The following is a 26,882-nucleotide window of genomic DNA, read 5'->3' as shown; positions in this document are numbered from 1 at the left end:
TGCATCACGAGACCCGGGGCTCAGAACTAGCCTGAGTTAAATACAACTCACCTGGCAGTCAGTGTGTTAAAGGTCTTAATTGGCTTTTCTTTGCGATTCTGTTCTAGAATGGGGTAACACCTCATTCCGTGAAATAGAATGAGTGTTCCCACGAGCTGAGCAGAGGAGGCTGGTTTTTAGACAGAAACGGGATGAGGAAAGAAGAAACAGAAAACATAAAAGCAATTGATGACTTCAAAATTACTTTTCTTGGGAAAAGTTAAAGCAGAGGGGGGCTTCCTTATCATGTTGGCTATAACTGGCCTGTTGGGGAATTTGGCGATTCTCTCTCCCTCCCACCCTCCCTCTCTTTGTTTCTCCTGATTTCTGGGAAGGTCAGATAAATAATACAGTTTTGGCCTGGTGGCATTTTTGTCTGGTCTGTTGGGCCTAGTGCAGGAGCTCTGTCCAAACCAATGGCCTCCTGTAAATTTTATGTAACACCATACAGTGTCCTATACTATGATCTTCTGATCATTTACCATGCCCCAAAATGGTCCTTTTTGTTTGTTTACTGTCTGTGTGTCCCACCAGACAATGATTTCTGTGACGGCAGGAATCTTATTTCTTGCTTTCTGATGTGTCCTCCCATTAGTGATGTGAAGTAAAATAAAATCTTAAGCCCCCCAGCTGACCGAATGGATGGACCCCTTTTGGCCAAGGGAACCCGAGAAAAACCCTACAGCCGAGATGCCAGCCATGAGGATAAGGGAGGTCAGACAAGCCTGTTAAGAGAAAGGTTAAACCACACCTGCAGGTCATCAATTTACTTAACAGACCTCTTGAGTCTCAGTATATGTCCAGTGTCTTGCTCTGATCAGCAGGCTTCCTTAACTTAAGATATTCCAAGCCTTTACACAAAGCTTCATTTCTTTAACCAACTGCAAATCAGAGACTCTTTAAATCCACCTATAACCTGAAAGCCCCTCGATTCCAGTTGGCCTGCCTTTTCCAGCCAAACCAATGTACCTGTATTGATTTATGATTTTATATTGTAATTTCTGGCTCCCTAAAATACATAAAACCAAACCGTAACCCAACCGTGGTGCGATCGCTTGCTCAAGACTTCTTGGGCATGGCTTTCTGGGCCATAGTCACACGTATTCTGCTCAGAATAAACCTCTTTAAATTATTTTACAGAGTTTGGGTTCTTTTCTGTTGACAGTGAGCAAGATATCTGACATAGAGCAAAACATTCATGAGAGGGGAGGAGGCTGGGGATGGGACAGTCCTCTTCAAAGGGAAGACAGTGGTGGGCAATGGAGGGATATTTGGGATATACTGTGTGTGTTTGGGAGGTGGATTTGGAGCCTGATCTTTAAGGTGATGCTCATGACGCAAGATAAACACGTGATGGGGCATCCAAGGTGCTCTTATGCGGCCACATGTGTAGCTCCCAGTCCCCCTGTGAGGGCTGAATGCACATTAAGGATGTGCAGGTTCCCAGAGCCCAGCACTCAGCGCAGGGGCTACATATTTGCTGAATGAAAGAAAAAACAACAAGGAGTGACACGACATTTTAAGGAGGGGCTGCGCCTCCTAGGAGTCGCCTGAGAAGACGCAGCGCCTCCTCAGAACTTCTCCAAATCCATAAGGCCCCCCGACCCCGGAACCTTCATCTCGCGCTACGGAGGTTGCACTATCGGAGGAAAAACAGCAGGACTCGCAGCTTGATAGGCGGGGATGGCAGCCAATGAAAAATGGAAGCTGTATATGCTGTGGCCAATAATACAGGCTGAAGGAAGTGACGTTAACGGAAATAAGGGTTGCTCGGAGAAGCACGGTAATTACCTAGACTAACTAGTTCTCTGGTGCTTGTGAGGCGATTAGGAGGCAAAGATGTCGGAGCGAAAAGTCTTAAACGTAAGTGTTCAGCGACTGGAGCTTTTTAAGCGGAGCGGGATATCCGGGAACTCCGGGAGTGGAGGGATCTCCTGGAATCTCCTCTTGGATTCTTTTACATCTTCCTCAACAGCCTTCCGCGGGGGTCGGGCTCCCCAAACCCCTCCCAATCATCTTCCTTGGGGGGTGGGCCTTCGCTAACCCTTCGCTTCCGGGCTGGATCATACCCAATCACCTAGGGGGACGGAGCTTGAAATGTTTACCCAGTCCCTTCACTTGATTGGCTTTTCTGAAGGGAATGGTCCAATCGCTTTCCTTGGAGGCGGGGCTTTCTTAAAATAGTGACCGTTCTGTTGTGCACCATCCCCTTCTGGGGCGGGAGTCTGTTAAGCTCCGCCCCACAGGAAATCTCTAGCCAATCACGTTCCTTGGAGGGGTTAGGCTTGCAGGTTTCTCAACTCCTGCTGCCAACTCTGTTAAGGGAAAACCGGGCTCTGTTAGCCCGTGCTCCTAATCACCAGACCACACCATTTCCCCCAGAGTGATGTCCCTGGGTCTGAATCCTGAGTCGCTGAAACCCATAGGACTCCCACTCTGTGAAATGGGTGCATTGCTCTGTCTCCTGGAGCTTTTGGAAGGAATCCTTGAGCCCAGGGAGATAAAGGGCTCTGTGTAGTGTCTGGCGCCTAATAGGTGCTCAGAACACAAAGTGCTTTCTTTTCTGGGTTTCCAGTGAAAATTGTTTTTCATCACCCAAACTTGCCTTTGCCTCGCTGTGACTCTTAGAGTTATTAATGACTCCATCAGCCTGAGTAACTGCTCTGCTAAGAAAGACCAGCATGCCAGGTTTTGCCCTCGGCTGGCATCTGGCAACTTGAATTTCAGGATGGTTCCCACCGTTCCCCGATGAGAATGGCTGGCGGTGCTTAAGCTGCGCCAACGGTATGGTTTATGGTGATCCCCGGCTCTGTTTCTGGGAGTCCGGAATTGTGGCACCTGCCAGCAGAGAGTGCCTGTGTGAGCAGCCCCCGACAACAACCCGGGGTCTCTGTGAGGTTCCCTTGTAGACACTGTTTCACGCTTGTTGTCATGACTTCTTGTTGGGAGGATTAAATGCATTTGTGGCTATGCTGAGTCCTCCCTGCGAATCACTGAACCTGGGGTGTTCTTGGGGAACCGTTGACACAGCTCCCCAGAGTCCCTCCCCTCTGCCCATGGCCAGCCTCTGCTTCCAAAAACAGCTCCACCTGACGCTTCCTTCCTCCCCTCAGAAATACTACCCACCCGACTTCGACCCGTCAAAGATCCCCAAACTGAAGCTCCCCAAAGACCGGCAGTACGTGGTGCGGTTGATGGCGCCCTTCAACATGAGGTGAGCACCCTGCACCGGGCCCCTACTCTGGTTGTGGCTGAGGGACACAGTGCCTGGTGTCCACAGAGGCTGCCTGTCCCCAGTGTTCGGACTGGGTCACTGGTCCCAGCTCAGACACTGACTGCTCCAAGCTTCACTCTCTTCACTGTTCAGGATTAACCCCCCAACATCGCAGAGCCCACAACCAGGACCTGCCTCGAGGTCTTGATGGCTACTAAAAATGTGAGCACAGAGATGGGGCCGTACACACATGTTGCCTCCTTCAACAGCTGTGCGCATTCCTACCTCAGGGCCTTTGCACATGCTGTTGCTGCTGTTGGAACCCATCTCCCTCTGTTCTCATGTGGCTCCTCCTTGCCCTCCAGGTCTTAGCTCAAATCTCAGCCCCTCTGGGAGGCCCTCACAGTACCCAGATCTGGTCCTTTGTGGTACTTTGGAATTACTGTATTCAAACAATTCTGAACCCCACAACTTTTCACATTTTGGCATATCTGAAATCACATATGCCTAATTACAAAAGGCATCTTTGGGTCAATGCAATTTGGTCTCTGATTACATGTTGTTGAGCTGCCTTTCTCTCTCACCCTCATTCTTTCATTTATTCTTTCTGCACTCATTTATTGTGCACCTGCTGTATGCCAGTCTATGATGGGGGCCAGAGACAAAGTCCCTGGCCTCATGGAGCCCACAGTCTAACCGGGAGTGGAGATTCTCAAAGCTCAGACGGGTTCATGCAAGGCGTGTGCGGGTCACATGAGGCAGACAGGCGGGAGAGTCTCTGGGTTGGTGGCAGAGGAGGGAGGTGGGTATGCAGCTGGGGTGTCAGGGAAACGTCAGATGGATGTGTGTGGAGCTGAGGTCTGAGGAATGAAGGTGTCTCGGGCTGTGGGGAGTGCAGAGCAAAGGCCCTGGTGTAGGAGTGAGCTGGAGGTGTCCGTAGGCATGGCCAGGAGGTGGGCGTGCTTGGGCTGGGGGCGCAGGGAGGGAGGTCCACGTCTCCAGAGGCAAGCAAGCAGTGATCACACAGGATACTATATCATCCTACCAGTAGGACCCAGAGTACCCAGAGCGCAATCTCTCTGCCCTGCCCCCAGGTGCAAGACATGCGGAGAGTACATCTACAAGGGGAAGAAGTTCAACGCGCGGAAAGAGACAGTGCAGAACGAGGTCTACCTGGGCCTGCCCATCTTCCGCTTTTATATCAAGTGCACCCGCTGCCTGGCCGAGATCACGTTCAAGGTAGGTGGCCGGCCAGGCCCGTCCTTCCTCCCCTGGCCACCCTTGGACAGGGAGGGTCCTGGGGGTTACCTGCTCAAACCCCCTCCCGGTGTATCCCCAGGGAACAGACGGTGATTGGGGAACATGATCCTGGCTCCATTATATAGTATGTAAAGGCAAAAAGCTAGAAGCAGCTAGATACACCGTATTAGGGGATTGGAAGAGCTAATTACTGCACAATGGAATGTTACGTAGCCAGCAAAAATTACATTTCATTCTTTGGGGATGGGGGGTTGAGGGTGGGTGAACCCACAACTAATGGACGCGGTGAGCATTGTAGGGGGGAAAGGGAATGTCTCAAATCATGGTTGGGATGTGGCAAAGTCATAACATGTAACCAAAATGTTTGCACCCCCATAATTTCCTGAAATAAAAAAAATTATGTTTCTACGTCTAATTGTTACCCTAAGGATTTGAGGAGTACTTAAAATTTTTTCTTCCTGTACTGATGCAGTGTTTTGGTATTTTTTTTTTTTCGCCACGAGCTTTTTTTTTTCTTTCATTAAAAAATAAGATTTGATTGAAATAAACAAAAAGTACATTTAAAATGTATACCTATTAATTATTTGCTTTTTAGTAATAGATTTGCTGCGATGTAATTTACATACCAGACAAATCGGCCTTTCGAAGTGTACAATTCAGTGGTTTTTAGTTCATTGGCGATGTGCAACTACTGCCTCCGTGTCGTTCCAGAACGTTTTCGTCGTATCAAAAAGAAACCCCATTCCTGTTACCAGTCTCTGCCTGTCCCTGCTCCTGTAGCTCCTGCAACCATTAATTGGCCTGTCCTAGACATTTTATATTTTGATTTTTTTTTTTTTTTTTTTGAGACAGAATCTCACTCTGTTGCCCGGGCTAGAGTGCCATGGTGTCAGTCTAGCTCACAGCAACCTCAAACTCCTGGGCTCAAGCGATCCTTCTGCCTCAGCCTCCCAGGGTGCTAGGATTACAGGTGTGAGCCACCACGCCCAGCCTCACTTTCTCTTTTTAAACAATGAACTTCTTATTTTGGAATACTTACAGAAAAGTTGCAAGGACAGTACAGACTGGTCCCATCCACCCTTCACCAGCGTCCCCTCATGTTAGCATCTTAGTAACCGCAGGGCATCTGTCACAATGAGAAACCGATCCTAGAATGTAACTGTTAGCACAACTCCAGACTTGATGTAGATTTCAATGTTTCTGCTAATGTCACTTTTCTGTTCCAGGGTCTAATCCAGGATATCACGTTATATTTAGCCTCTTCATTTAGATAACAAAAATAGCATTGGTCGGTCATGCTGGCTCACGCCTGTAATCTCAGTGCTTTGGGAGGCTGAGGCAGGAGGATCGCTTGAGCCCAGCTGTCAGAGGCTGCAATGAGCTATGATGACACCACTGCACTCCACCTGGGCGACAGAGCCAGAGCCTGTCTCTTAAAAAAAAAAAATAGGCACATGCTCTATACATACTTTTGTGCATAGTTTATAATCAAAGAAAAGATGTTCCTAAGCACACACACGAGAAAGGCCAGAAATCACATGTGCAAAGGCCTGGACTCCTGTTGCGCACCTGCTGAGGGTATGGAGTGGAGGGCGCAGGGAGTCAGTGGGCAGGTGGGGAAGAGGCTCAAAGTCCACACCAGGGAGTCGGGCATCTCTGCAGAGGGAGACAGGAGCGCTAGGGAGGAAGGAGCACACCTGCCAAAGCAATAAGACAAGGAAAAAGAAAGAAGAGGTAGAAGGAGTGAGAAACAAAGCGAAGGGGCCCCTCGTGGTGGCAGTGCTTCAGCAGAAGCTTCCAGTGCCCAGGGGCATAGGAGCTGACGTCTCCCCCTCCTCCCTTGCAGACAGACCCAGAAAACACTGACTACACCATGGAGCACGGGGCCACGCGGAACTTCCAGGCCGAGAAGCTCCTGGAGGAGGAGGAGAAGAGGGTGCAGAAGGAGAGGGAGGACGAGGAGCTCAACAACCCCATGAAGGTGAGCCGGGTGCCGTGTGGGTGCCTGTGTGCGTGTGCGGGTGCTGGCCGTGTCGGTGCCCTTCCACCTCAGGTCCGTGGGCAGCATGGTTGGTAAAACTCCAAGACCTCCCCCAAGGCCCTGCCTCCTGGTGCACACAGCTGGCACCGTCCCCAGGACTGAGTTGGGAGGGTCCCACGGCCGGGATTAGGTTATCGTGTGACGGCACCGTCGCTGGCCTCAGCAAAGGAGATTGGCTACATGGGCCTGAGCCATCGCCTGGGCCCTTTAATGTGGGTTTAGAGCCAGAGGAAGCCCCAGATTTGAAGGAGCAATGTTGTGGAGGGCACCACACGGTAAGGAACAGTGGGTGGCCTCCGGGAGCTGATGTCAGCCTGTCGAGACCCCGCCGGAGAGCCCAATCGTGCCGCGCCGGACTTCCGACCTGCTGAAGCTGTGAGATGGTGGATTTTTTTTTTTTTTTTTTTTTTTTGAGACAGAGTCTCACTCTGTTGCCCGGGCTAGAGTGAGTGCCGTGGCATCAGCCTAGCTCACAGCAACCTCAAACTCCTGGGCTCAAGGGATCCTCCTGTCTCAGCCTCCCAAGGAGCTGGGATTATAGGCACGTGCCACCATGCCCAGCTAATTTTTTTTGTATATATTTTTAGTTGTCCAGCTAATTTCTTTCTATTTTTAGTAGAGACGAGGTCTCGCTCTTGCTCAGGCTGGTGGATTTGAGATGTTTTAAGCCTCTGAATTTGTGGCAAATTTCTACACAGCAGGAGAAAATAGAGAGGCAGGAAGCCGGTCTTCAGAGCAGAAGGTGCTTCCTGCAGTCGCTGGCGCATAGTTTGCTAAGACAGGTCCCACGACGCAGGGGGCCAGTGGGAATTAAGATGGGGTATGTAGAAGGAAAAGTTCTGAGCATTTCCCGCCTGTGTGAGCTCAGGTAGGCCACCCGGCCTCACCAGGCCTCAGTATCCTCATCTGTGAAATGGACTCGATGGCCATGCCCTCCTCACGTGATGGTGGTGACGATTAAATGCGTCCATACACATTAAACCCTAAGAGCAGAGCCTGGCACAGTCAGTGCTCTATAAATGTCAGCACTATTTTTGTTATTCTTCAAAAGAAATGATTTTCACCTTCCATGGGACAGTTACGTGTTTTTCTCAGAAATAGGGAAATGACTGTGTTCCTTCCTGTCCCCTCCCATGTTTCCCATCTATTTCTGGACCTTCCCCAACCTCTGCCACACGTGCGCTTTCTGAGCAAGCCACGTCAGAGCTGATCCAGCTTTTCCAGCAGCCGGGCAGAGCAGCGGGGAGGGAAGTGGGCCTTAGCCAGGGTTCACTGTGTGCCCACAGCTGCTCCAGTGTTGTCAGTGTGTGACTTCAGTTACCCTTACACTGACAGCAAGGGGCTGTTACGCTGGTATGAGTCAGCTATTGCTACGTAACAAGTTGTCCCAAAACTTAGCAACTTCAAACAACAAACATTATCATCTCCCCCAATTTCTGAGAGTCAGGAATCCAGGGTCAGCTTAGCTGGATAGTTCTAGATTGGGATCTCTCAGGAGGCTGCCTTCAAGCTGTCAGCTGGGGCTGGAGGAGCGGCTTCTGCGCTGGATCCTCACGTGGCTGTGGGCAGGCGGCCTCCATGCCTTGCCACGTGGGCGTCTCCTTGGTGCTGCTTGGGCCTCCTCACAACATGGCTGCCAGCTTCCCCCAGCACACAGGACCTGAGAGACAGAGCCGGGAGGAAAGTGCGGCATCTTTTGTGTCCTCGTCTCAAAAGGGACAAGCCGTTCCTTCTGTCATATTCTGTTAGAGTGCGTCGCCATGTCTGGTCCACACTCGGAGGGAGGGGAATTGGGCTCCACCTTTTAAAGGGAGGAGCATCAGAGAATCTGTGGACATATTTTAAAACCACCAGCGCTACTATTTTCCAAAGGGTGAGTACAACAGTCACACCACCAGGACAGGGTTCACACCCAGTTCCGCCTGCTCCAAAGCCACCTCTCAGAGACCTGGGGTAGCCAGCCTCACTTTCCTTTTCTGTGAAATGGGCATTGCTGTGGGGACTCAATGAGTTATATCTGGGAACATCTGAGCCCAGGGCCTGGCCTACGGTGGGCGCTCACATTTTCTTTTATAATTCTTCCTTGTTATTTTTACTTAATGGTGGAGCTGGCGGCCATCCGGGCCCCCCACCCCCCGCCCCCCAGCCTGCAGCCACACTCTTCCGGCCCTGCCCCGCCTGCTGTGGGCTCCAATCCCAGCTCCACCACTGACGGAGCGGTTCCTCCCCTGCCCTGTGAGGCAGGCCCAGCACGGGGACCGGGTGGGATGTCCCTGAGCAGCATGAGGCGCCCGGTGGGATCCTCCCCACGGCAACCCCTGGGCCAGGCGGGGTGCGGGGCCTGTGTGCTCAGCCGCCCCCGCCGCGCCGGCAGGTGCTGGAGAACCGGACCAAGGACTCGAAGCTGGAGATGGAGGTGCTGGAGAACCTGCAGGAGCTCAAGGACCTGAACCAGCGCCAGGCCCACGTGGACTTCGAGGCCATGCTGCGGCAGCACCGCCTGTCCGAGGAGGAGCGGCAGAAGCAGGAGCAGGAAGAGGATGAGCGCGAGACCGCGTGAGTCAAGGCCACCGCGCGGCCTCTGCCCAGAACGCCCCCTTCTGGTCTTTCCTTGGCCCCCCTCGAGTGTCACCTTCTCAGAGAGACCTTTTCCACACCCGCCCACCTTGCTTGCTCTCTTATGGTGGGGTCCCCAAGGCCACCCCAGCCACAGTGACTCAGCACGTGGTTGTCCTCGAGGCCAGAAGAACACGGCAGAGTCAGCAAAGGGAAAAAGCACATGAGGTACATCGGGGAGGCCAGGCCTAGCTTCCAGAACACAGGATGTGCTCCACCCCCAACAGTGAGCCGTGATGACGTGGAAGCCACAGAGACCCCAGGTTTCCGTGGGGCTGGTCACGTGGCCCCCCAGCCTGGCCTGTGCAGTTTAGGCCCAGCAGCCCCTCCTATCAGATCCAGGCTTGTGCAAGCCGAGGTGACCCAGCCAAGGTCAGACCCAGCCAGGCTGGGGTCCATCGTCCAGGCTCTTAACCAAGCCACTGCCCCCAGTGGACACAGAAAAGTTAATTTTAAAAAGTGATCTATAGGCCAGGCGCAATAGCTCACTCCTGTAATCCTAGTACTCTGGGAGGCCGAGGCGGGAGGATTGCTCGAGGTCAGGAGTTCGAGACCAGCCTGAGCAAGAGCGAGACCCCGTCTCTACTAAAAATAGAAAGTAATGATCTGGACAGCTAAAATTATACATATAGAAAAAAATTAGCCAGGCATGGTAGCGCATGCCTGTAGTGCCAGCTACTCGGGAGGCTGAGGCAGGAGAATCGCTTAAGCCCAGGAGGTTGAGGTTGCTGTGAGGTAGGCTGACGCTACGGCACTCTAGCCCGGGCAACAGAGCGAGACTCTGCCTCAAAAAAAAAAAAAAGTGATCTGTGCGACCCCCACTCCCTCCCACCTGTTCACTGCGGACAGGAATGCATAGTCTGGCCAGTGAGCCCCACCAGGCCTCGGCAGGGGGTTCCTGGGCACTGTCCCCTCCCCTGCCCCCTCAGAGCATATCCTGAGCCTCCACGTTGTGTCCCGCAGGGCCCTGCTGGAGGAGGCTAGAAAGAGGAGACTGCTAGAGGACTCCGACTCGGAGGATGATGCTGCTCCTGCCCCACCCAGGCCAGCCCCGAGGCCCAACCCCACTGCCATCCTGGACGAGGTGAGTGGGCCTGCTGGGTCGCTGTGGGCTCTCAGGCTATGCAGAGACAGGTGGAGCCAGGGGTTGGATTATTAATAGGCCAGGCAGCCTGAGTTATAACTGCTCCACTCTGCCCTTGTAGCCCACAAGCAGCCGTCGACCGTGTGTAAGTCAGTGTTTATTGGCTGTGTGCCAATAACACTTTATTTACAAAGGCAGGTGACAGGCCTATGGGTCTGTATGTTGCCCACCCTGTTTACATGTAGAAACAAGGGACATAAAGAACATAAAAACTTATTTCTCAGTCACGTAGCAGTCCCGACGGGACAGTCTGGGACTTCTGGGCAGCTCTGTTCCACAGAGTCACTCAGGGATTCAGGCTCCAGTGTTATCCCGGAGCCTCAGTTCCTGCTGTGTGGTCACAGCTGACTCAGAGCACCCTCAGGTTCCGGCTGTGAGAAGGTGAAGGGTGTGGGGATCGCCCAGCCTCAGACGAGCCCCACCCCAATGCCTCTTGCATCCCACTGGCCAGAGCTTAGTCACCCGGCCACATCTAGCTGCAAGGGAAGTGGGAGATGTGTCCTCCAGCAGGCCCGGGCCTGGCTGCACCTCTGACTGGACAGAAGGGAAGAAGGGCTTTGGGTGGGTGGCCAGCGTCTTCCACCACACCTGTCTGATTTTTTAAAGAAGTTTTTGTAGAGAGGGGGTCTCGCTATGTTGCCCCGGCTGGTCTTGAACTCCTGGCCTCAAGCGATCCTGCCACCTCCGCCTCCCAAAATACAAGGATTACAGGTGTGAGCCATAGGCCTGGCCTTTCCTTAGCTTTCACAGGAAGGAACATATCTCCTCCCCGCTGTGTTTCCTTGGTTTAGTTTAATGATTACGAGTACCACACGCAGAAACAGGTTTGGGAACAAATCCATGTAACTCTTAGCGCTCAGCCTGTCTCGGGCTCCATGGTGGCGTTCCAGAAGGCTAAAGAATGTGGACGGGGAGGAGTTTATAGGTGGACATCCAAGGGACGGTGCTCCAGGTGGAGGGGACAGGGGACAGCAAGGCAAAGGCCCCGAGCAGGACTGAGGGGCGGCGAGGAGGTGGGGAGATGACTCGGTGGCCTTGCTGTCTATCAGGAACCGCTTCTCTAAGGGGACCTTCCCGACACCGTGTCAACAGTGGCCACCCCCTCCCCGCCTGCTGTCACGTGCCCTGGCTCCTCTGCAGACAGGCGTTGTCTCCTGTCCTCCGCTCTTCCTGCAGTGGGCTGGTGACACGGGGCACCGCCACGGCCTCCTCGACCCCGAGGCTCTAGATTCTTCTACTTAAACAAAAAACAGACTGAAGGGCCCCCTCCGTGTGACAGGAGCCGGAGGTGGGGCTGCCTCCCCTAACCCTTCCCCAGGGCGGGTGCCTCCTTTTTCACTCATTTGCTCAAACACTGATTGAGCACCTACTCCGTGCCGGGCGTTGTTTGTGGCCCTGCAGAGCCAGCGGTGAGCGCAGCACAGCTGGGGACACGGTTCACAGGCAGCATGGGTGCGACGGGTGCAGCCATCAGCCTGAGCTGTGAGGACAGGTTCACAGAGTTGGGTGTTGAGGAACGAGTAGGAGTTCACCAAGCAAATGAGGGATCGGGGTGGCAAAGGTTCCCCTGGTAGCTGTGGGCGCAGGGTGTGGCCAGATGGGGCTGGGGCTGGGCGAGACACCCCCACACGTGCCCCTGTCGCCCGCAGGCCCCAAAGGCCAAGAGGCGGGTGGAGAGCTGGGAACAGAGCGTGGGCAGCCTCGGCAGGGCCCCCCTGTCAGGCCTCGTCATGGTGAAGAAGCCGAGGGCAGACCCGGATGGCAGCACCAGAGAGGGCCAGGTGACACCAGCCCCAGGTAGGTTCCCAGGTCCCCAGAGGCGAGCGCGGTGCCTCCCTCAGCCCCCAGGGGGCAGCAGCACCCCCAGCGCCATCCTGGAGCCTTCGTGGCATGGATGGGGGTGGGAGGCGACATGACCCCCCAGGGCCAGTCAGTGGCATCAGGGGAGAAGGCACACGGGTTCCTTTTTCTTTTAATTACAAAAGGCGCAAGTGCTCGCTTTTAAAACCCAAGTCACACAGAAGTGTGGAAACCAAGTGTCAAGTCCCTTAGCGGGGGTCATTGTCACCAGGTCCTCCACTGCTCCATCTGCTTGTTCCGTGGCCTTGGTTGAGGGGTCTCCCACCCCCACCGCCACCCCGGCCTCAGTTTCCTGTCTGGTAACATGCGGAGAATACCCTCGCAGGTGGGGTTGGAGCCCGGGTTTCTGGTTCATTCTGTGACCCCCCCCCCAACGTCGAGCGCTCGCAGGAGGCCTGGGCGCACGGCGAGCCACGGATATACTCGAGCGGTTGCTGCCGGCACCGTTATTGCCCCATGTGTCATATGAGGAGACCAAGGCCCAGGGAGGTATGGCCACTTGCCCGAAGCCACACAGCGGGCGTGCATGGCGGCCCGAAATCTGCCCTTATTAATCACCGTATGCATATGCATGGCTCCACTTTGGACCTGGAGTCGTTTACATTTTCCATGGCTTTGCCCGCCGGGGGTTCCCACAGGTCGGTTGTCAGAAGTGGAGTTGCCAAGTGACAGGGCGCGTGGCTTCAGATCTGCAGTGGGTCCCGCCAGACACCCTCCAGAGGGGCCAGGCCATTCCTGTGCTGTCACCTCTGGGCCTCGCACGTTAGCAGGAGTGGCCAGCCCCAGGCTCCGCTGCCCTGGAACTGGGAGCTGACTCCGGCCTCCCCCCCCAGGCACCCCGCAGAGCAGGAAGGCGGCTGACCCTGCGCCCGCACCGCCCGCCGCCTCCTCCCTGAGCCAGCTGGGTGCATATCTGGACAGTGACGACAGCAACGACAGCAACGGCAGCAACTGAGCCCACGGGGGCCCACCCCAGGTCAAGGGTCACAGGCCCAGCTTCAGCCCAGCCGGACGCTGGAGTTGCTGGTGGTCAGGGCAGGTGGCCTTGGACCGACCAGAGCCACAGGGACAAGCACCAGCTTGGCAGGGCCGTGATGTCTCCAGCCTGGGACTTGGCTCCCTCCTGCCCACAGCCACCCTGCAGCACCTCAGGGACCCCGCGCTTTCCCCCACCTGGCCTGGGCTGGGGGCTGGGGCATCCGCGGAGCGTCTCTCTCCTTCCAGCGTGACTTCTTGGTCCTCTCTGGGGCAGTGCTGGACACGTCGCCACGTTTCAGGCACATGGGTGCATCACCCCCAGCTGCCCCATCCTTTCCCTCCGTGGAACTGTCTAGAACCAATAAAAGGAACCCCCCCCCCCACTGGCCTGGGCACCCTCTCTCTGCCAGCATCCGCGGAGCAGGCCCCAGGCAAGGCCCCTGCTAGCAGGATTCGGGTGTCATTCCACAAATATTTATACCTGTCACCCGTGCACAGCAAGTGTCAGGGCTGGGCCTTTGCAGCACAGTGAGCCGTTCCCTCCTCCGTGCCAGAGGTGAGCCCTCCCCTGCTGGGGACATGGGGCTTGGTCCCCATGCAGTGTCAGTGTTGGGACAAACCTCACATGTGCTTCCTCATGAACGTGAGCAACTACTTTCTCAGAACACACGCTGGGAAGCTCAGGCTCCAAGGAAGCGCATCATGTTCCAGACGCCACGATTTGCCGTCAAAGGGGCGGGGGCTGGGCTGTTCATACTCACCGAGAGTCACTGGCTTTGCCCTCAGTGGAAATCTCCCCCTGGAAGGTTCTCTCCTGGGCCAGGGCCATGCAGGGAGCGGGAGGAGGGAAGGAAGGAACTCGTGTTTATCACGTGCTCCCCGACACTTGGCAGAAACGCGGTTGAGCTCTCACTTCTGACACCTGTTTCTATTTTAATTTCAACATCATTTCGGATTCACCACCAAGTTCCAAGAATGGTTGAAAGAATTCTCCCACGGACCTTTCACGCACATTTCCTTTATTTGTCTCTCTCTGTGTATACACTCTGTGCGTGTGTACCGTGTGTGCGATGCACGTCTACACGCGTGCAGCCATTGGTAACACTGGTGCTTCCTTACCCCTAAATACTGCAGCGTGTGCCCTATAAACCAGGACGCTGTCTGATTAATACAACCACGGGCAATTGTTAAAATCAGGAAATTTAACATGGATACAGCACAGTTATCTAATCTCCACCTGGAACGGGTTGAACTGTGTTCCCCCAAAAAGGTATGTTGAAACCCTAACCCCAGGACCTCGGGGTGTGACCACATTTGGAGACTGAGTCCTCACAGGGTGGACCCTGACCCAGCATGACTGGTATCCTTACGAACAGGGACACTGTGGACACAGACACGTGGAGGGAGGAGGCTGTGAGGACAACCGTGTGACGACGGAGACAGAGATACATTTCTGTTGTCCTGAGCCACCCCGTTAGGGGTAGTTTGTAACGACAGCCTTAGGGAACTCACACGCCACCCACATTCCGATTTCACCGCTTGCCCAACAGTGTTCTTTAAGGCAAAGAAAATCCCGGCTCATGCGTCACATTCACTTGTGGCGCGTCTGTCATCTCTCGTAGCCCAAGCTAGTCCCTCAACCTTCCGGTGTCTCACATGACACTAACATGTCTGAAGAGCCCAGCCGGTCATCTTGTAGACTCAGTTTGGATCTGTGTGGCGTTCGCCTGTGATCAAACTGACATTGCACGTCTGTTGGCAGGAGCACTGCAGGTGTGACATCGCGTCCTTCCTGGCGTGTCACACGAGGTCGGCACGCAAGGTCGGTTCGTTCCGTTTTGGGTTGTGTCTGGGTCGCGGTGCTGTCCGGTATGGAGGCTGGAAGTCCAAGGTCAAGGCGTTGGCAGGGCGGGGTGCTAATGAGGCTGAGAGGGAGAATGTTCCAGGCCTCCCGCCCGACTTCTGGGGGTTTCCTGGTAACCCTTGGCATTGCTGGGCTTGTAGACTCATCACACCCAACCTCACTTGTCCTCTGTGTCTGTCTTCTGTCTTTTATCGGGACAGTTGTCACTGGATGTAGGGCCCACCTAAATCTAGGATGACCTCATCTCCAGATGCTTAACCTAATTCCATCTGCAAAGATCCTTTTTCCAATAAGGTCACATTCGCACGTTCCAGTTGTTAGGACACAGACACATATTTTGGGGGGCCACCGTTCAACCCGCTGCAACTATGATGGTCAGCAAATCCATACGCTATATTGAAAGAATATATTGGCCGGGCGCGGTGGCTCATGCCTGTAATCCTAGCACTCTGGGAGGCCAAGGCGGGAGGATTGTTTGAGCTCAGGAGTTCGAGACCAGCCTGAGCAAGAGTGAGGCCCCGTCTCTACTAAAAATAGAAAAATTATATGGACAGCTAAAATATATACATAGAAAAATTAGCCGGGCATGGTGGCGCATGCCTGTAGGCCCAGCTACTCGGGAGGCTGAGGCAGGAGGATCAATTGAGCCCAGGAGTTTGAGGTTGCTGTGAGCTAGGCTGACCCCACGGCACTCTAGCCTGGGCAACAGAGTAAGACTCTGTTTCAAAAAAAAAAAAAAAGAAAGAAAGAAAGAATATATTGGGCCAGGTTTGGTGGCTCACTCCTATAATCTGAGCATTTGGGGAGGCGGAGACAGGAGGATCGCTTGAGCTCAGAAGTTTGAGACCAGCAAGACCCCATCTCTACAAAAACCAGAAAAATTAGCCAGGCATGGTGGTGTGCACCTGTAGTCCCAGCTACTCGGGAGGCTGAGGCAGGAGGATGGCTTGAGCCCAGGAGTTGGAGGCTGCAGTGAGCTATGATGATGCCACTGCACTCCAGCCCAGGCAACAGGGTGAGACCCTGTCTCAAAGGAAAAGAAAAAAAAAAGCCCCACATTTTAATACTGTTATAATGGCAATTCAATTTCAACACATGAATTTTGAGGGGCATATTGAACCCACAGCAGTTTGTTTCCTAAAGCCAGCAAGAGAGGAGAGTCTGTAGATGTGGCACCCATCCCCTCTGCCGTATTCCTCTGGTTGGAAGTCATGGTTCCTTTTTTGTAGAGACAGGGTCTGGCTATGTTGTCCAGAACTCCTGGCCTCAAAACTCCCCTCAATTCACCCGCTTCAGCTTCCCAAAGTGCTGGGATTACAGGCGTGAGCCACCACACCTGGCTGGAATTTTTATTTTAAATTCTCACTTTCCCTGAGAAGCTTTTAGGCTTTGTTCTCTGTCCCCGTGTGTCCTGGGAGCAGTTTTGCTCTCTGCCCCCCCCCCCCCCAGTTCCTTGGGGGGGTTCCCAGAGCTCAGCCAGTGAAGGGACAGGCACAGCAACACATTGGAGTCTGTCATCTGTGCTGACCCTCTGGGCACCCCCCCCCCCGCCCCCCGCACCTGCCTCCTCGCTCACAGGAGCTGCCCTGCCCCCATCGCGGCGACAGCACCTTTTCCCCACCAGCTCCGCGTCTGTCACGCTGTCAGGCCTCATCCGAAATCTCCTCCATCAGCTCCCCTGGGGCCGCCTGGCTGCCGGAGCACATCAGAGGGCGGGGGAGGGGGGCGGTGGCGCCGCCTGAGCGGGGCTTCACAAAGCAGGAGGGGGCCGCCCGCTGTCCCAGGCTCTTGATGCTTAAATGCAGGCTCGTGTCTGTCCATCAGACTGGGACCCTGCAAGTCATGGCCGTGTCTCTCCATCAGACTGGGACCCTGCAAGTCATGGCCGTGTCGCCTCCATCGGACTGGGGCCCTTGAAGGAGTGCCTTGCCTTCCCCAATCAGACTGGGGACCCCTAAAGGTGGGGCCATGTCTCTTCCATGTCACACTGGAAGTCCTTGAAGGCAGAGCCACGAGTCCTCAGACTGGGGACTTCCAAGCGCGAGGTCATGCCTCTGCCATCAGACTGAGTTAAGAAAGACAGGTGTGTCTGGGGGCTCCGGAGGGCAGAAGTGGTCTCCCCTATCAGACTGGGAGCTCCTAAGGCAGGGCCACGTCTCCCCATCAGGTTAGGAGTTTGGGGGCCCCCATGGGCCCACGTCTAGCCCCACCTGCTCCCTCCTGTCCAGGGATCTAGGGGTGCTGCTCTGTGAGACAGGGACTCGGGGACAGAGAGAGCAGGTTCAGCCCCCAGCCAGGGACCACTCATCTGGCTCCTTCCTGAGGTCCCTCCTGAGCATATGTTGAGCACCTACTGTGTGCCACACAATGACAAATTGCTCAGCCATGAAAAGGGACGAGGCTCTGACACAGGCTACAGTGTGGAGGGACCTTGAGGACATCGTGTTCAGTGAGACGCCAGACACGGAAAGACACACAGTGTGTGACCCCATTTATAGGAAATGTCCAGAACAGGCAGATCCATGGAGACGGGCTGGCGGGTGCCGGGGGCTGGGGGTTTGGGAGACGGACAGTGACTGCTGACTGGGTGTGAGGTTCCTCTTGGGGTGATGCAAATGTTCTGGAATTAGATAGTGGGATGGTCGCACAGCCTCGTGAACATACTAAAAACCACCGAATTGTACAGTATAAAAGAGTAAATTATAGGGTATGTGAATTACATCTCAACAAAGCAAAACAAAACAAAAAAGCACCCCAAACAGGGCCTGGCGTTCGGCGCTCCACAGGGTTTGGCTGTTACTCTCTCACTTCTCAGGTGAGAGGCAGTTCAGGTCATTACCTAGGTCAGGCGGGCTGGGATTCCAGAACCGAGGGAACCTCTGGAAAAGCCCCGCCCACCCTGGAGGACACCCTCCCATAAACTGCGTCTCAGACCCTGAGCACTGAGAGGGGGTCCCCACTGCCCCCAGACCACCCCACCTCCCTTCCTTTACCCACACAGCGCCCCCTCCGGGCATCATCCTTCCCTCTGCTCCTCTCCTCTGGCCAACTTCGCCCCCAGCCCGTTGTCCCGTGGGGGGCAGTCACAGCAGTGTCAGCTCTGACTCCTGTCTGGTGCCCCCTCTCCTCCAAACTATAACCCCCACCCAACCTGGGGGAACCCCGTGAAGGGGATTGGGGGTCCCACCCTTCCTGATCAGAACGCCAAAATTCAGGAGGTCACGTGGCCGACTCAAGGTCACCCGGCGAGGTGGCCACACCCCCAGCCTGGCTGTCTTTCCTTGTCCCCCCTCCTCCTGTCCCGCTCCACCACCCCCTCCCTGCTCCCATCCTTGGGGTTGGGGCTGGGGGGGCACAGCCCCAGGGGAAGCCAACTCAAAAGCGCCGGGAAGTCAAACGCCGTTTGATTCTGCCTTCAGGGCCTCTAATTGCTATTCCTGACACAGGCTGTAATTAGAAGGTCCCTTTCAAATATTTATACCTCAGACACCAAGTATTTATCCGACAGGGAAAGGACTCAGATTTGATGAGATCTGTCAACAGCTCATCCCCGAGCCGGGAATTGCCTCGCGGCTGACAGAAAACAGGACAATTACCCGATGTGCTCCCTGGCAGTCCCCAGGGAGGCTGCCTTGTCGCTGATCTGAGAGGGTGGGGGCTGGGGGGGTGGATCGTGTAAATGCGCTTCAGGAGGGAGGGAGGACGGAGTTCAACAGGTCTGTGTTGGGGGACTCAGCCAGTGCAGGGGAGGGGCGGGAACAGAAGGGTGGAGGCCCCTGCGGCCATCAGGGGCTTTGTCTTGTTGGCTCCAGGCCTCAGTTTCCCCATCTGGAAAACGGGCTAATGGTGATTCCATGAAGAGACTCCGGTGCCACCCCAAGCCAGGAGCCCCCCGTGATGGCGCCAAGGCAGAAATGAGCCACTGAGTGGCTCTAAGCAAGCCGTTCCCTTTTCTGTGCCTCGGTTTCCCCATCCATAAAAGGAGGAGGCCGGGTGGGTCTTCCTATTAGAAACCCCATTTTTCAAATGAGGAAACCAAGGCACAGAGAGTGGAAAGTTTTGTGCCCGCCCCACTGTCCTGCCGAGGGGGCCAGTCATCGCTGTGTCACCTCTGAGTCCTGTCTGGCCCTCCTTGCCCTCCAAGCTGTGAGCCCCTGCCCAACTTGGGGGAGCCCCGAGAAGGGAGTCTGGGGTCTCTCCTTCCTGAGCACCCCTCTCTCACTCCAAACTGGGGAGAGCTGAGTAAGTCCCCCCCATGGGGAAAGAAAAAATGGCTTTGTTCTAGAATTGGCGGTGGCACCTTTCTGCCCTCTCACCGCCCCCCACCCCCGCAGCTGCCAACGGGCAGCCAGGACAGGGAGACCCCTCTGTCTTCCGCCCCCCTTCCCCTGTCCCCCCCCAAGAAGCCACAAAGGGACAGATGATGAGGCCACGCGCCAGGCACTGATACCATCTCCTTTCCCCTGGCCAGCTGCCCCAACCCCTCCCCCCACCGCCAGTTAGTCCCCTGGGGAGGGGGACAGAGGGGGAGGGGAAGCCAGATCCCCATCCTCCCTTTCCCGCCTCCCCCTCCTTCTGCGGCGACAATATCAATGTTAGCCAGTGACCTCTCCGACAATTTTCACCCGCCCATGTCCTGGAGATACTGGTTCGTTCAATTTCAACCCTCAATAGTGGTCACTGTCACCCCCTCTACTGGTCAATTTCACCCCTTTCTCGCGATCAAGTCCAGCCCACCCCCCCATTTCCCGGCCAATTTCTCCCTCCCCTTCCTCCCCCCTCCCCTCCTCGGCACGGCTCGCTGTGTCCTCTGTCCCACCTCCCGCGCTCCTCGCTCGCTCCGGCTGATCTCGGTCCTCCGGGTCAGCGTCCAGCTGCCGGCGGGCCCGGCCGGCGACTCCTGCCCCCGCCTCCCCCCTCCCTTCTGCAGGCAGCGGCCCCCCTGCGTCCCCAGAACAGCTGAAGGTCTCAGTCACCTCGGAGGGGCGCGCAGGGGGAGGGGAGGGGGCGGGGGACGCAGCGAAGGGGGAGGCGGGGAAGCCTTGACGCTGCCGCCCGGGACGCGGCCCGGGCTGGTGGGGACCGGGGCGTCCGCCTGCGCGCCCCCTCCCCAAAGTCCCCCTCCAGGCCGCGCGCCGGCAGCGGCGGGTAAATTCTCTCCGAAAGCGTAAAGGGGGATTGGAGGAGGTTTTTACTTCCCTTTGTGCCGGTGGCTGGGGCCGGATCTAGGCGGCCGGGCAGGGGGCCGTGGGACTGGGACTTCCCCCGGAGCCCAGAGGGGCGCAACAAAGGATGCGCCCTGCGGGGGTCACCGCCCCCGCCGCCCAACTTGGCGCGCCGTGCCCGCGCCCCGGGGGAGCCCGCCAGCTGCTGCGCTGAGAACCCAGGCGTCCCGGGCCGAGCGAGGGCGCGGGGCGTCCCCGACCTTGGCCCCCACGAAGGGACCCCAGAGCTTCCCGGAGGCGGCGGGCGGCGGAGCCGCGCACCCGCACCGCGCTGCCCGCGGAAACTCCGCGCGCTTCCGCGGATGCCCCTCGCCCTGGCCCCCGCGCTCGGCGTTCAGGGCCCTGCGGGGCGTCCCCTTCCCCCGCAGTCCTTCCTAAGCCGAGCTAAGCTGGCCTTCCTCCCGCTCCCTCCTCTGTCGCCTCCTTTTTCTGCCCGTCTGCCACCTCTTCTTTCCCGCTGGTCCATGCGGAACCCGGCTCCCGGGCACACCTGACCTCTCTCCTCCCTCCCTCTCTTTCCTCTCCCTCCTTCTCCTCCTTGGGAAAGGGCGCCCCGAAAAGGGCATGTGGGTCCCCGTGTGACTGTAGCCAGGTCGGGGTGACACGCGCCCAAATGGCCAAGTGGCTACGGGACTACCTGAGCTTTGGCGGCCGGAGGCCGCCCCCGCAGCCGCCCACCCCGGACTACAGCGACAGCGACATCCTGAGGGCCTACCGCGCGCAGAAGAACCTGGACTTCGAGGACCCCTATGAGGATGCCGAGAGCCGCTTGGAGCCGGAGCCCGCGGGCCCCGGGGACTGCAAGGGCCCCGGCGGTGACGCCAAGTACGACTCCCCCAAGCACCGGCTCATCAAGGTGGAGGCTGCGGACATGGCCAGGGCCAAGGCCCTGCTGGGCAGCCCCGGGGAGGAGGTGCGTGGCTGGGTGGCCCCTGGAGGGGCTGGGGAGGGCGGCTGGGCTCCCCGGATCCTGGGGAGCTTGTTTCATGTGTGACCCCAGGGGGGGCCTGGGCACCCCACATCCACTTCCCAGTCCTCCCTCTCTCTGCTTGGTAGAATTTGACATCTGTCCCTTTTCCATGCATAGCTCTGGTCGTCCTCCTGCCTCTCTGATGGGCCCTGTTTTGTCTCTGTTCTACTCTCTGGCTGTCCCCATCTGCCAGCCCCCTCCCCTCAGCATCCTTGGCTTTTGGTGGCTCTTGGGATCTTCCTAAAACAGATCCAAGCGAGTCACTCCCCCTCTGGGCACTTAAACACCCTCACCACGACTCTGCCCTTCCTGCTGGTGTCAGTCCCATTTTACAGAGGTGGAAACTGAGGCTTACAGAAGCGCTCTGACTCGCCCAAGGTCACAGGGCTTTAGCTCACTAAGATTTGAACCCGGTCCTGTCTCCGATGCCCATCAAGACATTCCCTAGAGGACTGGGCAGTCGACTCTGAAGCCTCAGCGGAGACAACAGCCCAAGAAGGATTTGATGAGGCGGGAATCCCAGAGGCTGTGCTGGGTAGCGGTTAGCTAAGATGGGGCAGGGACTCAGGGGAAGCAGCCAGCTGGGGATCAAAGTCTGCCTCTCACGTCCCAGCTCTGTGACCCTTACCCTTTCTATGCCTTGGTTTTCCTCATCTGTAGAATGGGCATCATAATGTGCTTACAGAGTGCCAGTATCACAAATAAATGTATGCAAAGCATTTAGAACAGTGTGGGCACCTGATAAACATTAAAGTGGGTGAAGGAGGGAGGCAGGTGTCCGTGTTGGGTAGAATCAGAGTGGCACGGAGGGAGACAGCAGGGGAAGCTGGCATCTCTCTGGGAATGCTGTGGGTGGCAGAGTGGACTCCCTCTCCCCCCAAAGTACAACTGCTCGGCGGAGATGTGTCAGATGGCCCAGACAGGCAAGGGGTGTAACGTCACCTTAGTCCCTCTGAGCACTTTGTCCCCTGGCCTTCTCTTCCCAGGCGGAAGTCGACACGGAGTACTCAGATCCCTTCGATGCCCAGCCTCATCGCCCGTCCCCAGATGATGGCTACATGGAGCCCTATGACGCGCAGCGGGTCTTGAGTGGTGAGTAGGCAGGGCTTGAGGGTTGGTGACAGGGTCCCAGGCGGGAGCAGGAGCTGACTGGTGTCCTCGGCCTCCCAGAACTGCCATGCAGAGGGGTGCAGCTGTACGATACTCCTTATGAAGAGCAGGACCAAGAGACAGGGGATGGGGCCCCTTCTGGGCAGAAGCCTCGACAGAGCCGGCTGCCCCAGGAGGATGAACGGCCAGCGGAGGAGTATGACCAGCCTTGGGAGTGGAAAAAAGACCACATCTCCAGGGCATTTGCAGGTGCTTCTCCGACCCTGAATACTCTGTCCCTCCATCTCCTCGTCTGGTCTGGTCACATCCTCTGTTTCAACTTACAAAGTAGAATCCAATGCCACTTTGGTAGTTTACTAATTAATTCTAACTAAAGTGGGAATGACTGATAGTCACAAATTCTTCCACCAAGGAAAAACTTGCATCTTCCTTGGAAATGGAAATGCTTTTTAGAGTGGAATGGAAACTACCCCTTTTGTTTAGTGTAGTGCAGGGGCAGGAATATGGCTTTGGTGTCACACCAGACCTGGGTTTGTGTCACTTGGGCAAGATACTTTATCTTCTCGAGTCTCAGTTGCTTTCTCTGTAAAACGGGGGTCAGGATAGCACCTACTGACCAGGGTGGTTGTAAAGCGAGTGCTAGAAAGGGCACAAGGATACAGGAGCTTTGGGGAGGGGAGGGCAGCCTTTCTCAGAGCTGTCACTTGGATCGACTTGAAGTCAATTCTCAGCTGAATCGGGTGAGCTTGGGGAAGTCTCTGAACCTTAGTTTCTTCTTCTGTAAAAGGGGCCATGGTAAGGTCAGCTTTAAGAAGTAAAATAACTGAGACCAGGAAGAGTTGTGCCACCAGGACTCTGCCCCAGAAGTTTGCATGACTGGGAGGGGATTTGGGGCTCAGTGCCTTGGTCCACCTGTCACCAAATCCCAGGGGGGGTGATTTTCTAGTTCTATGACGGCCTCAGTAAGGGCGGGACCCAGAAAGGAATTCAGGAGTAAGGGGCCCCTACCTGGAAACCTCTAACCCACCCTTCTAACCACGCCCCCTGCTCTCAGATTTGTCGCTCATGGCACTGCCCCGCCCCTTCCGTGCCTCCCAGGTTTTATGAATGACCACACCCTTTGCTTCTGAAGGCCAATTGGTTGCTCCTGGTGCCAATCCTGCCCCTAACTTAAACTCAGCCCCCTCCTCTTCTGGGCTCTGATAGGTTGCTCTAAACCGGCACTGCCTTCCTACTGAAATGCCATTGGCTGGCCCCTGTCCCGCCCCCACGAGGTAGGCTGGACTTAACTCTGTCCTCGCTAACCCTCTCCCTCCAGTACAGTTTGACAGTCCAGACTGGGAAAGGACCCCAGGCTCAGCCAAGGAGCTCCGGAGACCCCCGCCCAGGAGCCCCCAGCCCGCGGAGCGCGTGGACCCGGCCCTGCCCCTGGAGAAACAGCCGTGAGTGGGGAGGCTGAAGGTGGAAAAGGCTCCTTGAATCTGTCTTATCTGTAGACTCCACCTTCTCCACTAGGGGAACTGGAAGACTTTGATTCATTCAATCACTTCATCATTCATTCCTTCAATTAATCTTTACCGGGCGCCAGCGCCTGCTGTGTGCCACACACTCACTAGACACAAAAGCATAATCAGATAGGGTCCCTTTCCCTGGTGGTATCAGGTTCTGTGTTCAAAACCCTGCCCTGAATCTCCTGGCTGTGTGGCCTGGGGCAGGTCACTTAACCTCTCTGAGTCTCAGTCTCAAAATCCCCAAAATGGTGCCTGGCTCAAACAGAGTGAAAGGATCATTCTCACCCCCAGGAGATCTTAGGATGGAAGTAGGGGGAGCAGGAGTTTGGGGACGTGAAGTTTATTCTCTTTTCAGTTTTCTTTTAATGCAAACACCAGCCAAGTCTCTGGTGCGCCTCTGTCTTTGACACCTTGCTGGCAACTGCTCACCTCTCTTTGAGCACGTGAAAGGAAAACATTAAGTAATGAATGGTACGGGTGGGTGGGGAGACAGGCTGTAGCATAACTCGTGAAAGTGATTGGAGTTGGGGGAGGAGGGAGGGCTGCTGATGACACCTGGGGACCCAGCCAGGTAGGCTGTAAACATCAAGGTCAGGTGTACCTGCTCAATTGGAGGTAGCAGCTCGCCCTTCAACCTGGGCTCAGCTATCCCCCAAGGACAACCATGTCTGCCCAATAACCAGGCTCCTCCTGGAAAATCCAAGGGAATTTTCCTGGCTTGTTGGCCTGGGTGTCACAAGCTCTTGCTCTTGTGCGTCCGGTTGTGCATGGACCCGGACGACGCCAGAGTGTGTTTGAAGGGGAACGGCCCTTCCTAAGATGTCTGTACCACCCACCCCACTAGGTGGTTTCATGGCCCGCTGAACCGGGCAGATGCTGAGAACCTTCTAGCGCTCTGCAAGGAAGGCAGCTACCTTGTGCGGCTCAGTGAGACCAGCCCCCAAGACTGTTCCCTGTCCCTCAGGTGAGACCCCAGCCTCACAGGGACACAAGATTGCGTGTGTCACCCTTTTGGGTTAATTCTGTGGGAGCAGAGAGGTGTGGCTCCAGCAGCCAGTGGGCAGGGTTTTAGGCCAGTGGGTGGGGCTTCTAAGACCAGGGGCGGGGCTTCCAGGGAGGCCACTGGGAATGAGCTCCCCGTCATCAGAGGCATACGAGAAGATGGAGTGGAAGCCATACAGGAGATCCCGGACTTGGGTAAGATGGGGAACTAGGTGTACAAGGTTCCTTTGGTCTCCCCTGGTGCAAACTTTGAAGAATATCCATTTCTGTCTGTCCGAAGCTTGAATCTGAGTGGCCCCATGAGCACTTGAGTTTGAGACCCTGTATGTATGTGGTTCTGTCCCTAGATTCTAAGTGCGTCTAATTATAAACTGTTCCTAAGAGTCTACTGGGTATCTGAGAGCAAAATCTAAAAGAACAAGATTGGAAGAGGGCTTTGGGGGCAGGTTCAAATCCTGACTCCACCCCTTTCTAGCTGTGTCACCTTAGCTAAGTTACTCAACCTCTCTGGGCCTCAGTTTCCTTATCTGTAAAATGAGGGTAATAATAGCATCCACTTCCTGTTGGTACTGCAACAATTAAATGACAAGAATAGGTGAAAAAAATGTTGACAACACTGCCTGGGAAACAGGAGGTGCTTCATTAATGTTAATAATGATGCTAAAATGATTCCCAGGTTCTAGGTCATTCTATCCACCAGAGGTGGAGAGAAACGGACCCCAGACCAGGGGTTGACTAGTGGGGGTGGGGTAGGAGGGCTGGTACAAGGGATCAGAAAGTTTGGGGAGATAGTGGGGTGAGTCTGGGGGTGCTAGTAGCTTCCTGGCCACTATGCTCTGCCCCTTCATTGAATAAACATTAATTGAGCACCTACTGTGTTCCAGGCCCTATTCGTGCTGCTCTGGCCATGCCAGAGTTAGAGATAATCTCAGACAGAGACACAGTTTCAGACCCCGAGGAGGCAGTGGGACTGAGTGTGAGTAGCAGTCAAGGGAGGCATCTCTGAGGAGGTGACACATCAGCTGACCTGTGAGCAAATCAAGAGAAAGAGTGCACAGGGTGGAAAGTGCCATGCAAAGGTGTCCCCTTTGGGGTCCCCTCCTGATTGCACCAGGATTTGGGGTCGGTTCTGCTGCACCCCATGGCAATGACTAAGAACTAGGCTTTAGAGGGGACAGAAAAACATACGAAAGCAGGGACAGAGAGGTGGCACCTGATCCTCCCACATCTGGGGAGAGGCGGGCACTGGGACTGCCATCCCGTTGCAGGGGAGGAACCTCCTCCAGTCTGCCTTCCCGGGGCTGGGGGAGTGAGCCAACAGCTTGGCACCGAGCGCTGTTTAGCAGAGATGTTGGGGATGCCTGTGCCGGGCCTGGGCACCGTGGGGGGTGGGCAGCGCGGGTGGGTCTGGGGCGCTCAAGGCTCCCTTTGGCCTCTGCCCCCAGGAGCAGCCAGGGCTTCCTGCATCTGAAGTTCGCGCGGACCCGGGAGAACCAGGTGGTGCTGGGCCAGCACAGCGGGCCCTTCGCCAGCGTCCCCGAGCTGGTCGTGCATTACAGCTCGCGCCCACTGCCCGTGCAGGGCGCCGAGCACCTGGCCTTGCTGTACCCAGTCGTCACGCAGACCCCCTGACGGGGACCTTCTGCCCCCTTCTGGGCTCTAGGGTGCAAGATTGTGTCTCAAAACCCTCTTCTGGTGTGAAAAATAAATAAGTTATTGTCTGTCCCGTGTCCTTTCTGGGCTGCAGGGAGGCAGAGATCCCGGGCTCCCAGGAGGAGAGCCACAGATGTGTCCCCGTCTGCGAAATGGTCACCGTGGGTGTCCCGCGGGGCACTGATGGGGGCCCCATCAGAGGAATGAGCGGCGAGTGAGACCCTTGGAGGGGCAGGGGTGACCCCAGCTCTTTGTTCTGGGGATGGAGGTTGGAGCCAGAATCACATAGGCAGGGACGGAAACTGGCAGAGCTAGGGACAGAGCTACGAGGCAGATAAAGGCCCGGGGACAGCAGCCGCGTCCAGCAGACACCCCGCAGATGCAAAGATGGAGAA

General features: G+C 55.9%; 2 protein-coding genes across 3 annotated transcripts; both read left to right on the top strand.

Moving 5' to 3' along the window:
- Positions 1–1,811: 1,811 nt before the first annotated feature.
- On the top strand, positions 1,812–13,514 carry YJU2 (YJU2 splicing factor homolog). 2 transcript variants are annotated; one of them, XM_069497342.1, is made up of 8 exons: positions 1,812–1,902; positions 3,153–3,253; positions 4,348–4,492; positions 6,360–6,494; positions 8,929–9,110; positions 10,134–10,254; positions 11,964–12,111; positions 13,008–13,514. In XM_069497342.1, the coding sequence occupies exons 1-8, from the start codon at positions 1,879–1,881 to the stop codon at positions 13,127–13,129; spliced, it is 978 nt and encodes a 325-aa protein (XP_069353443.1). In that variant the 5' UTR covers positions 1,812–1,878; the 3' UTR covers positions 13,130–13,514. The 2 variants fall into 2 exon arrangements, with proteins under 2 accessions (XP_069353443.1, XP_069353436.1); XM_069497335.1 differs by lacking the exons at positions 1,812–1,902; positions 3,153–3,253 and having other exon boundaries at positions 3,915–4,492.
- A 7,332-nt stretch (positions 13,515–20,846) lies between these two features.
- Positions 20,847–26,554, top strand: SHD (Src homology 2 domain containing transforming protein D). The gene is made up of 6 exons (XM_069497325.1): positions 20,847–21,154; positions 22,198–22,303; positions 22,382–22,570; positions 23,640–23,763; positions 24,677–24,796; positions 26,280–26,554. The coding sequence occupies exons 1-6, from the start codon at positions 20,855–20,857 to the stop codon at positions 26,464–26,466; spliced, it is 1,026 nt and encodes a 341-aa protein (XP_069353426.1). The 5' UTR covers positions 20,847–20,854; the 3' UTR covers positions 26,467–26,554.
- Positions 26,555–26,882: the final 328 nt, after the last annotated feature.

The sequence above is a fragment of the Eulemur rufifrons genome, chromosome 2 (assembly GCF_041146395.1).
Source record: "Eulemur rufifrons isolate Redbay chromosome 2, OSU_ERuf_1, whole genome shotgun sequence".
NCBI classification, from domain to species: Eukaryota; Metazoa; Chordata; class Mammalia; order Primates; family Lemuridae; genus Eulemur; species Eulemur rufifrons.
This window is presented reverse-complemented; position numbering and strand designations above follow the sequence as displayed.

Bases quoted from the DNA above. Each gene is read 5' to 3' on its own strand.
- YJU2 (XM_069497335.1), top strand. From the start codon at position 4,121: ATGAAGGTGTCTCGGGCTGTGGGGAGTGCAGAGCAAAGGCCCTGGTGT. The intron at 9,111-10,133 runs GTGAGTCAAGGC...TGTGTCCCGCAG, and splicing joins GAGGATGAGCGCGAGACCGC to GGCCCTGCTGGAGGAGGCTA. The intron at 10,255-11,963 runs GTGAGTGGGCCT...TGTCGCCCGCAG, and splicing joins CCACTGCCATCCTGGACGAG to GCCCCAAAGGCCAAGAGGCG.
- SHD (XM_069497325.1), top strand. From the start codon at position 20,855: ATGGCCAAGTGGCTACGGGACTACCTGAGCTTTGGCGGCCGGAGGCCG. The intron at 22,304-22,381 runs GTGAGTAGGCAG...TCGGCCTCCCAG, and splicing joins CGCGCAGCGGGTCTTGAGTG to AACTGCCATGCAGAGGGGTG. The intron at 24,797-26,279 runs GTGAGACCCCAG...CTCTGCCCCCAG, and splicing joins GACTGTTCCCTGTCCCTCAG to GAGCAGCCAGGGCTTCCTGC.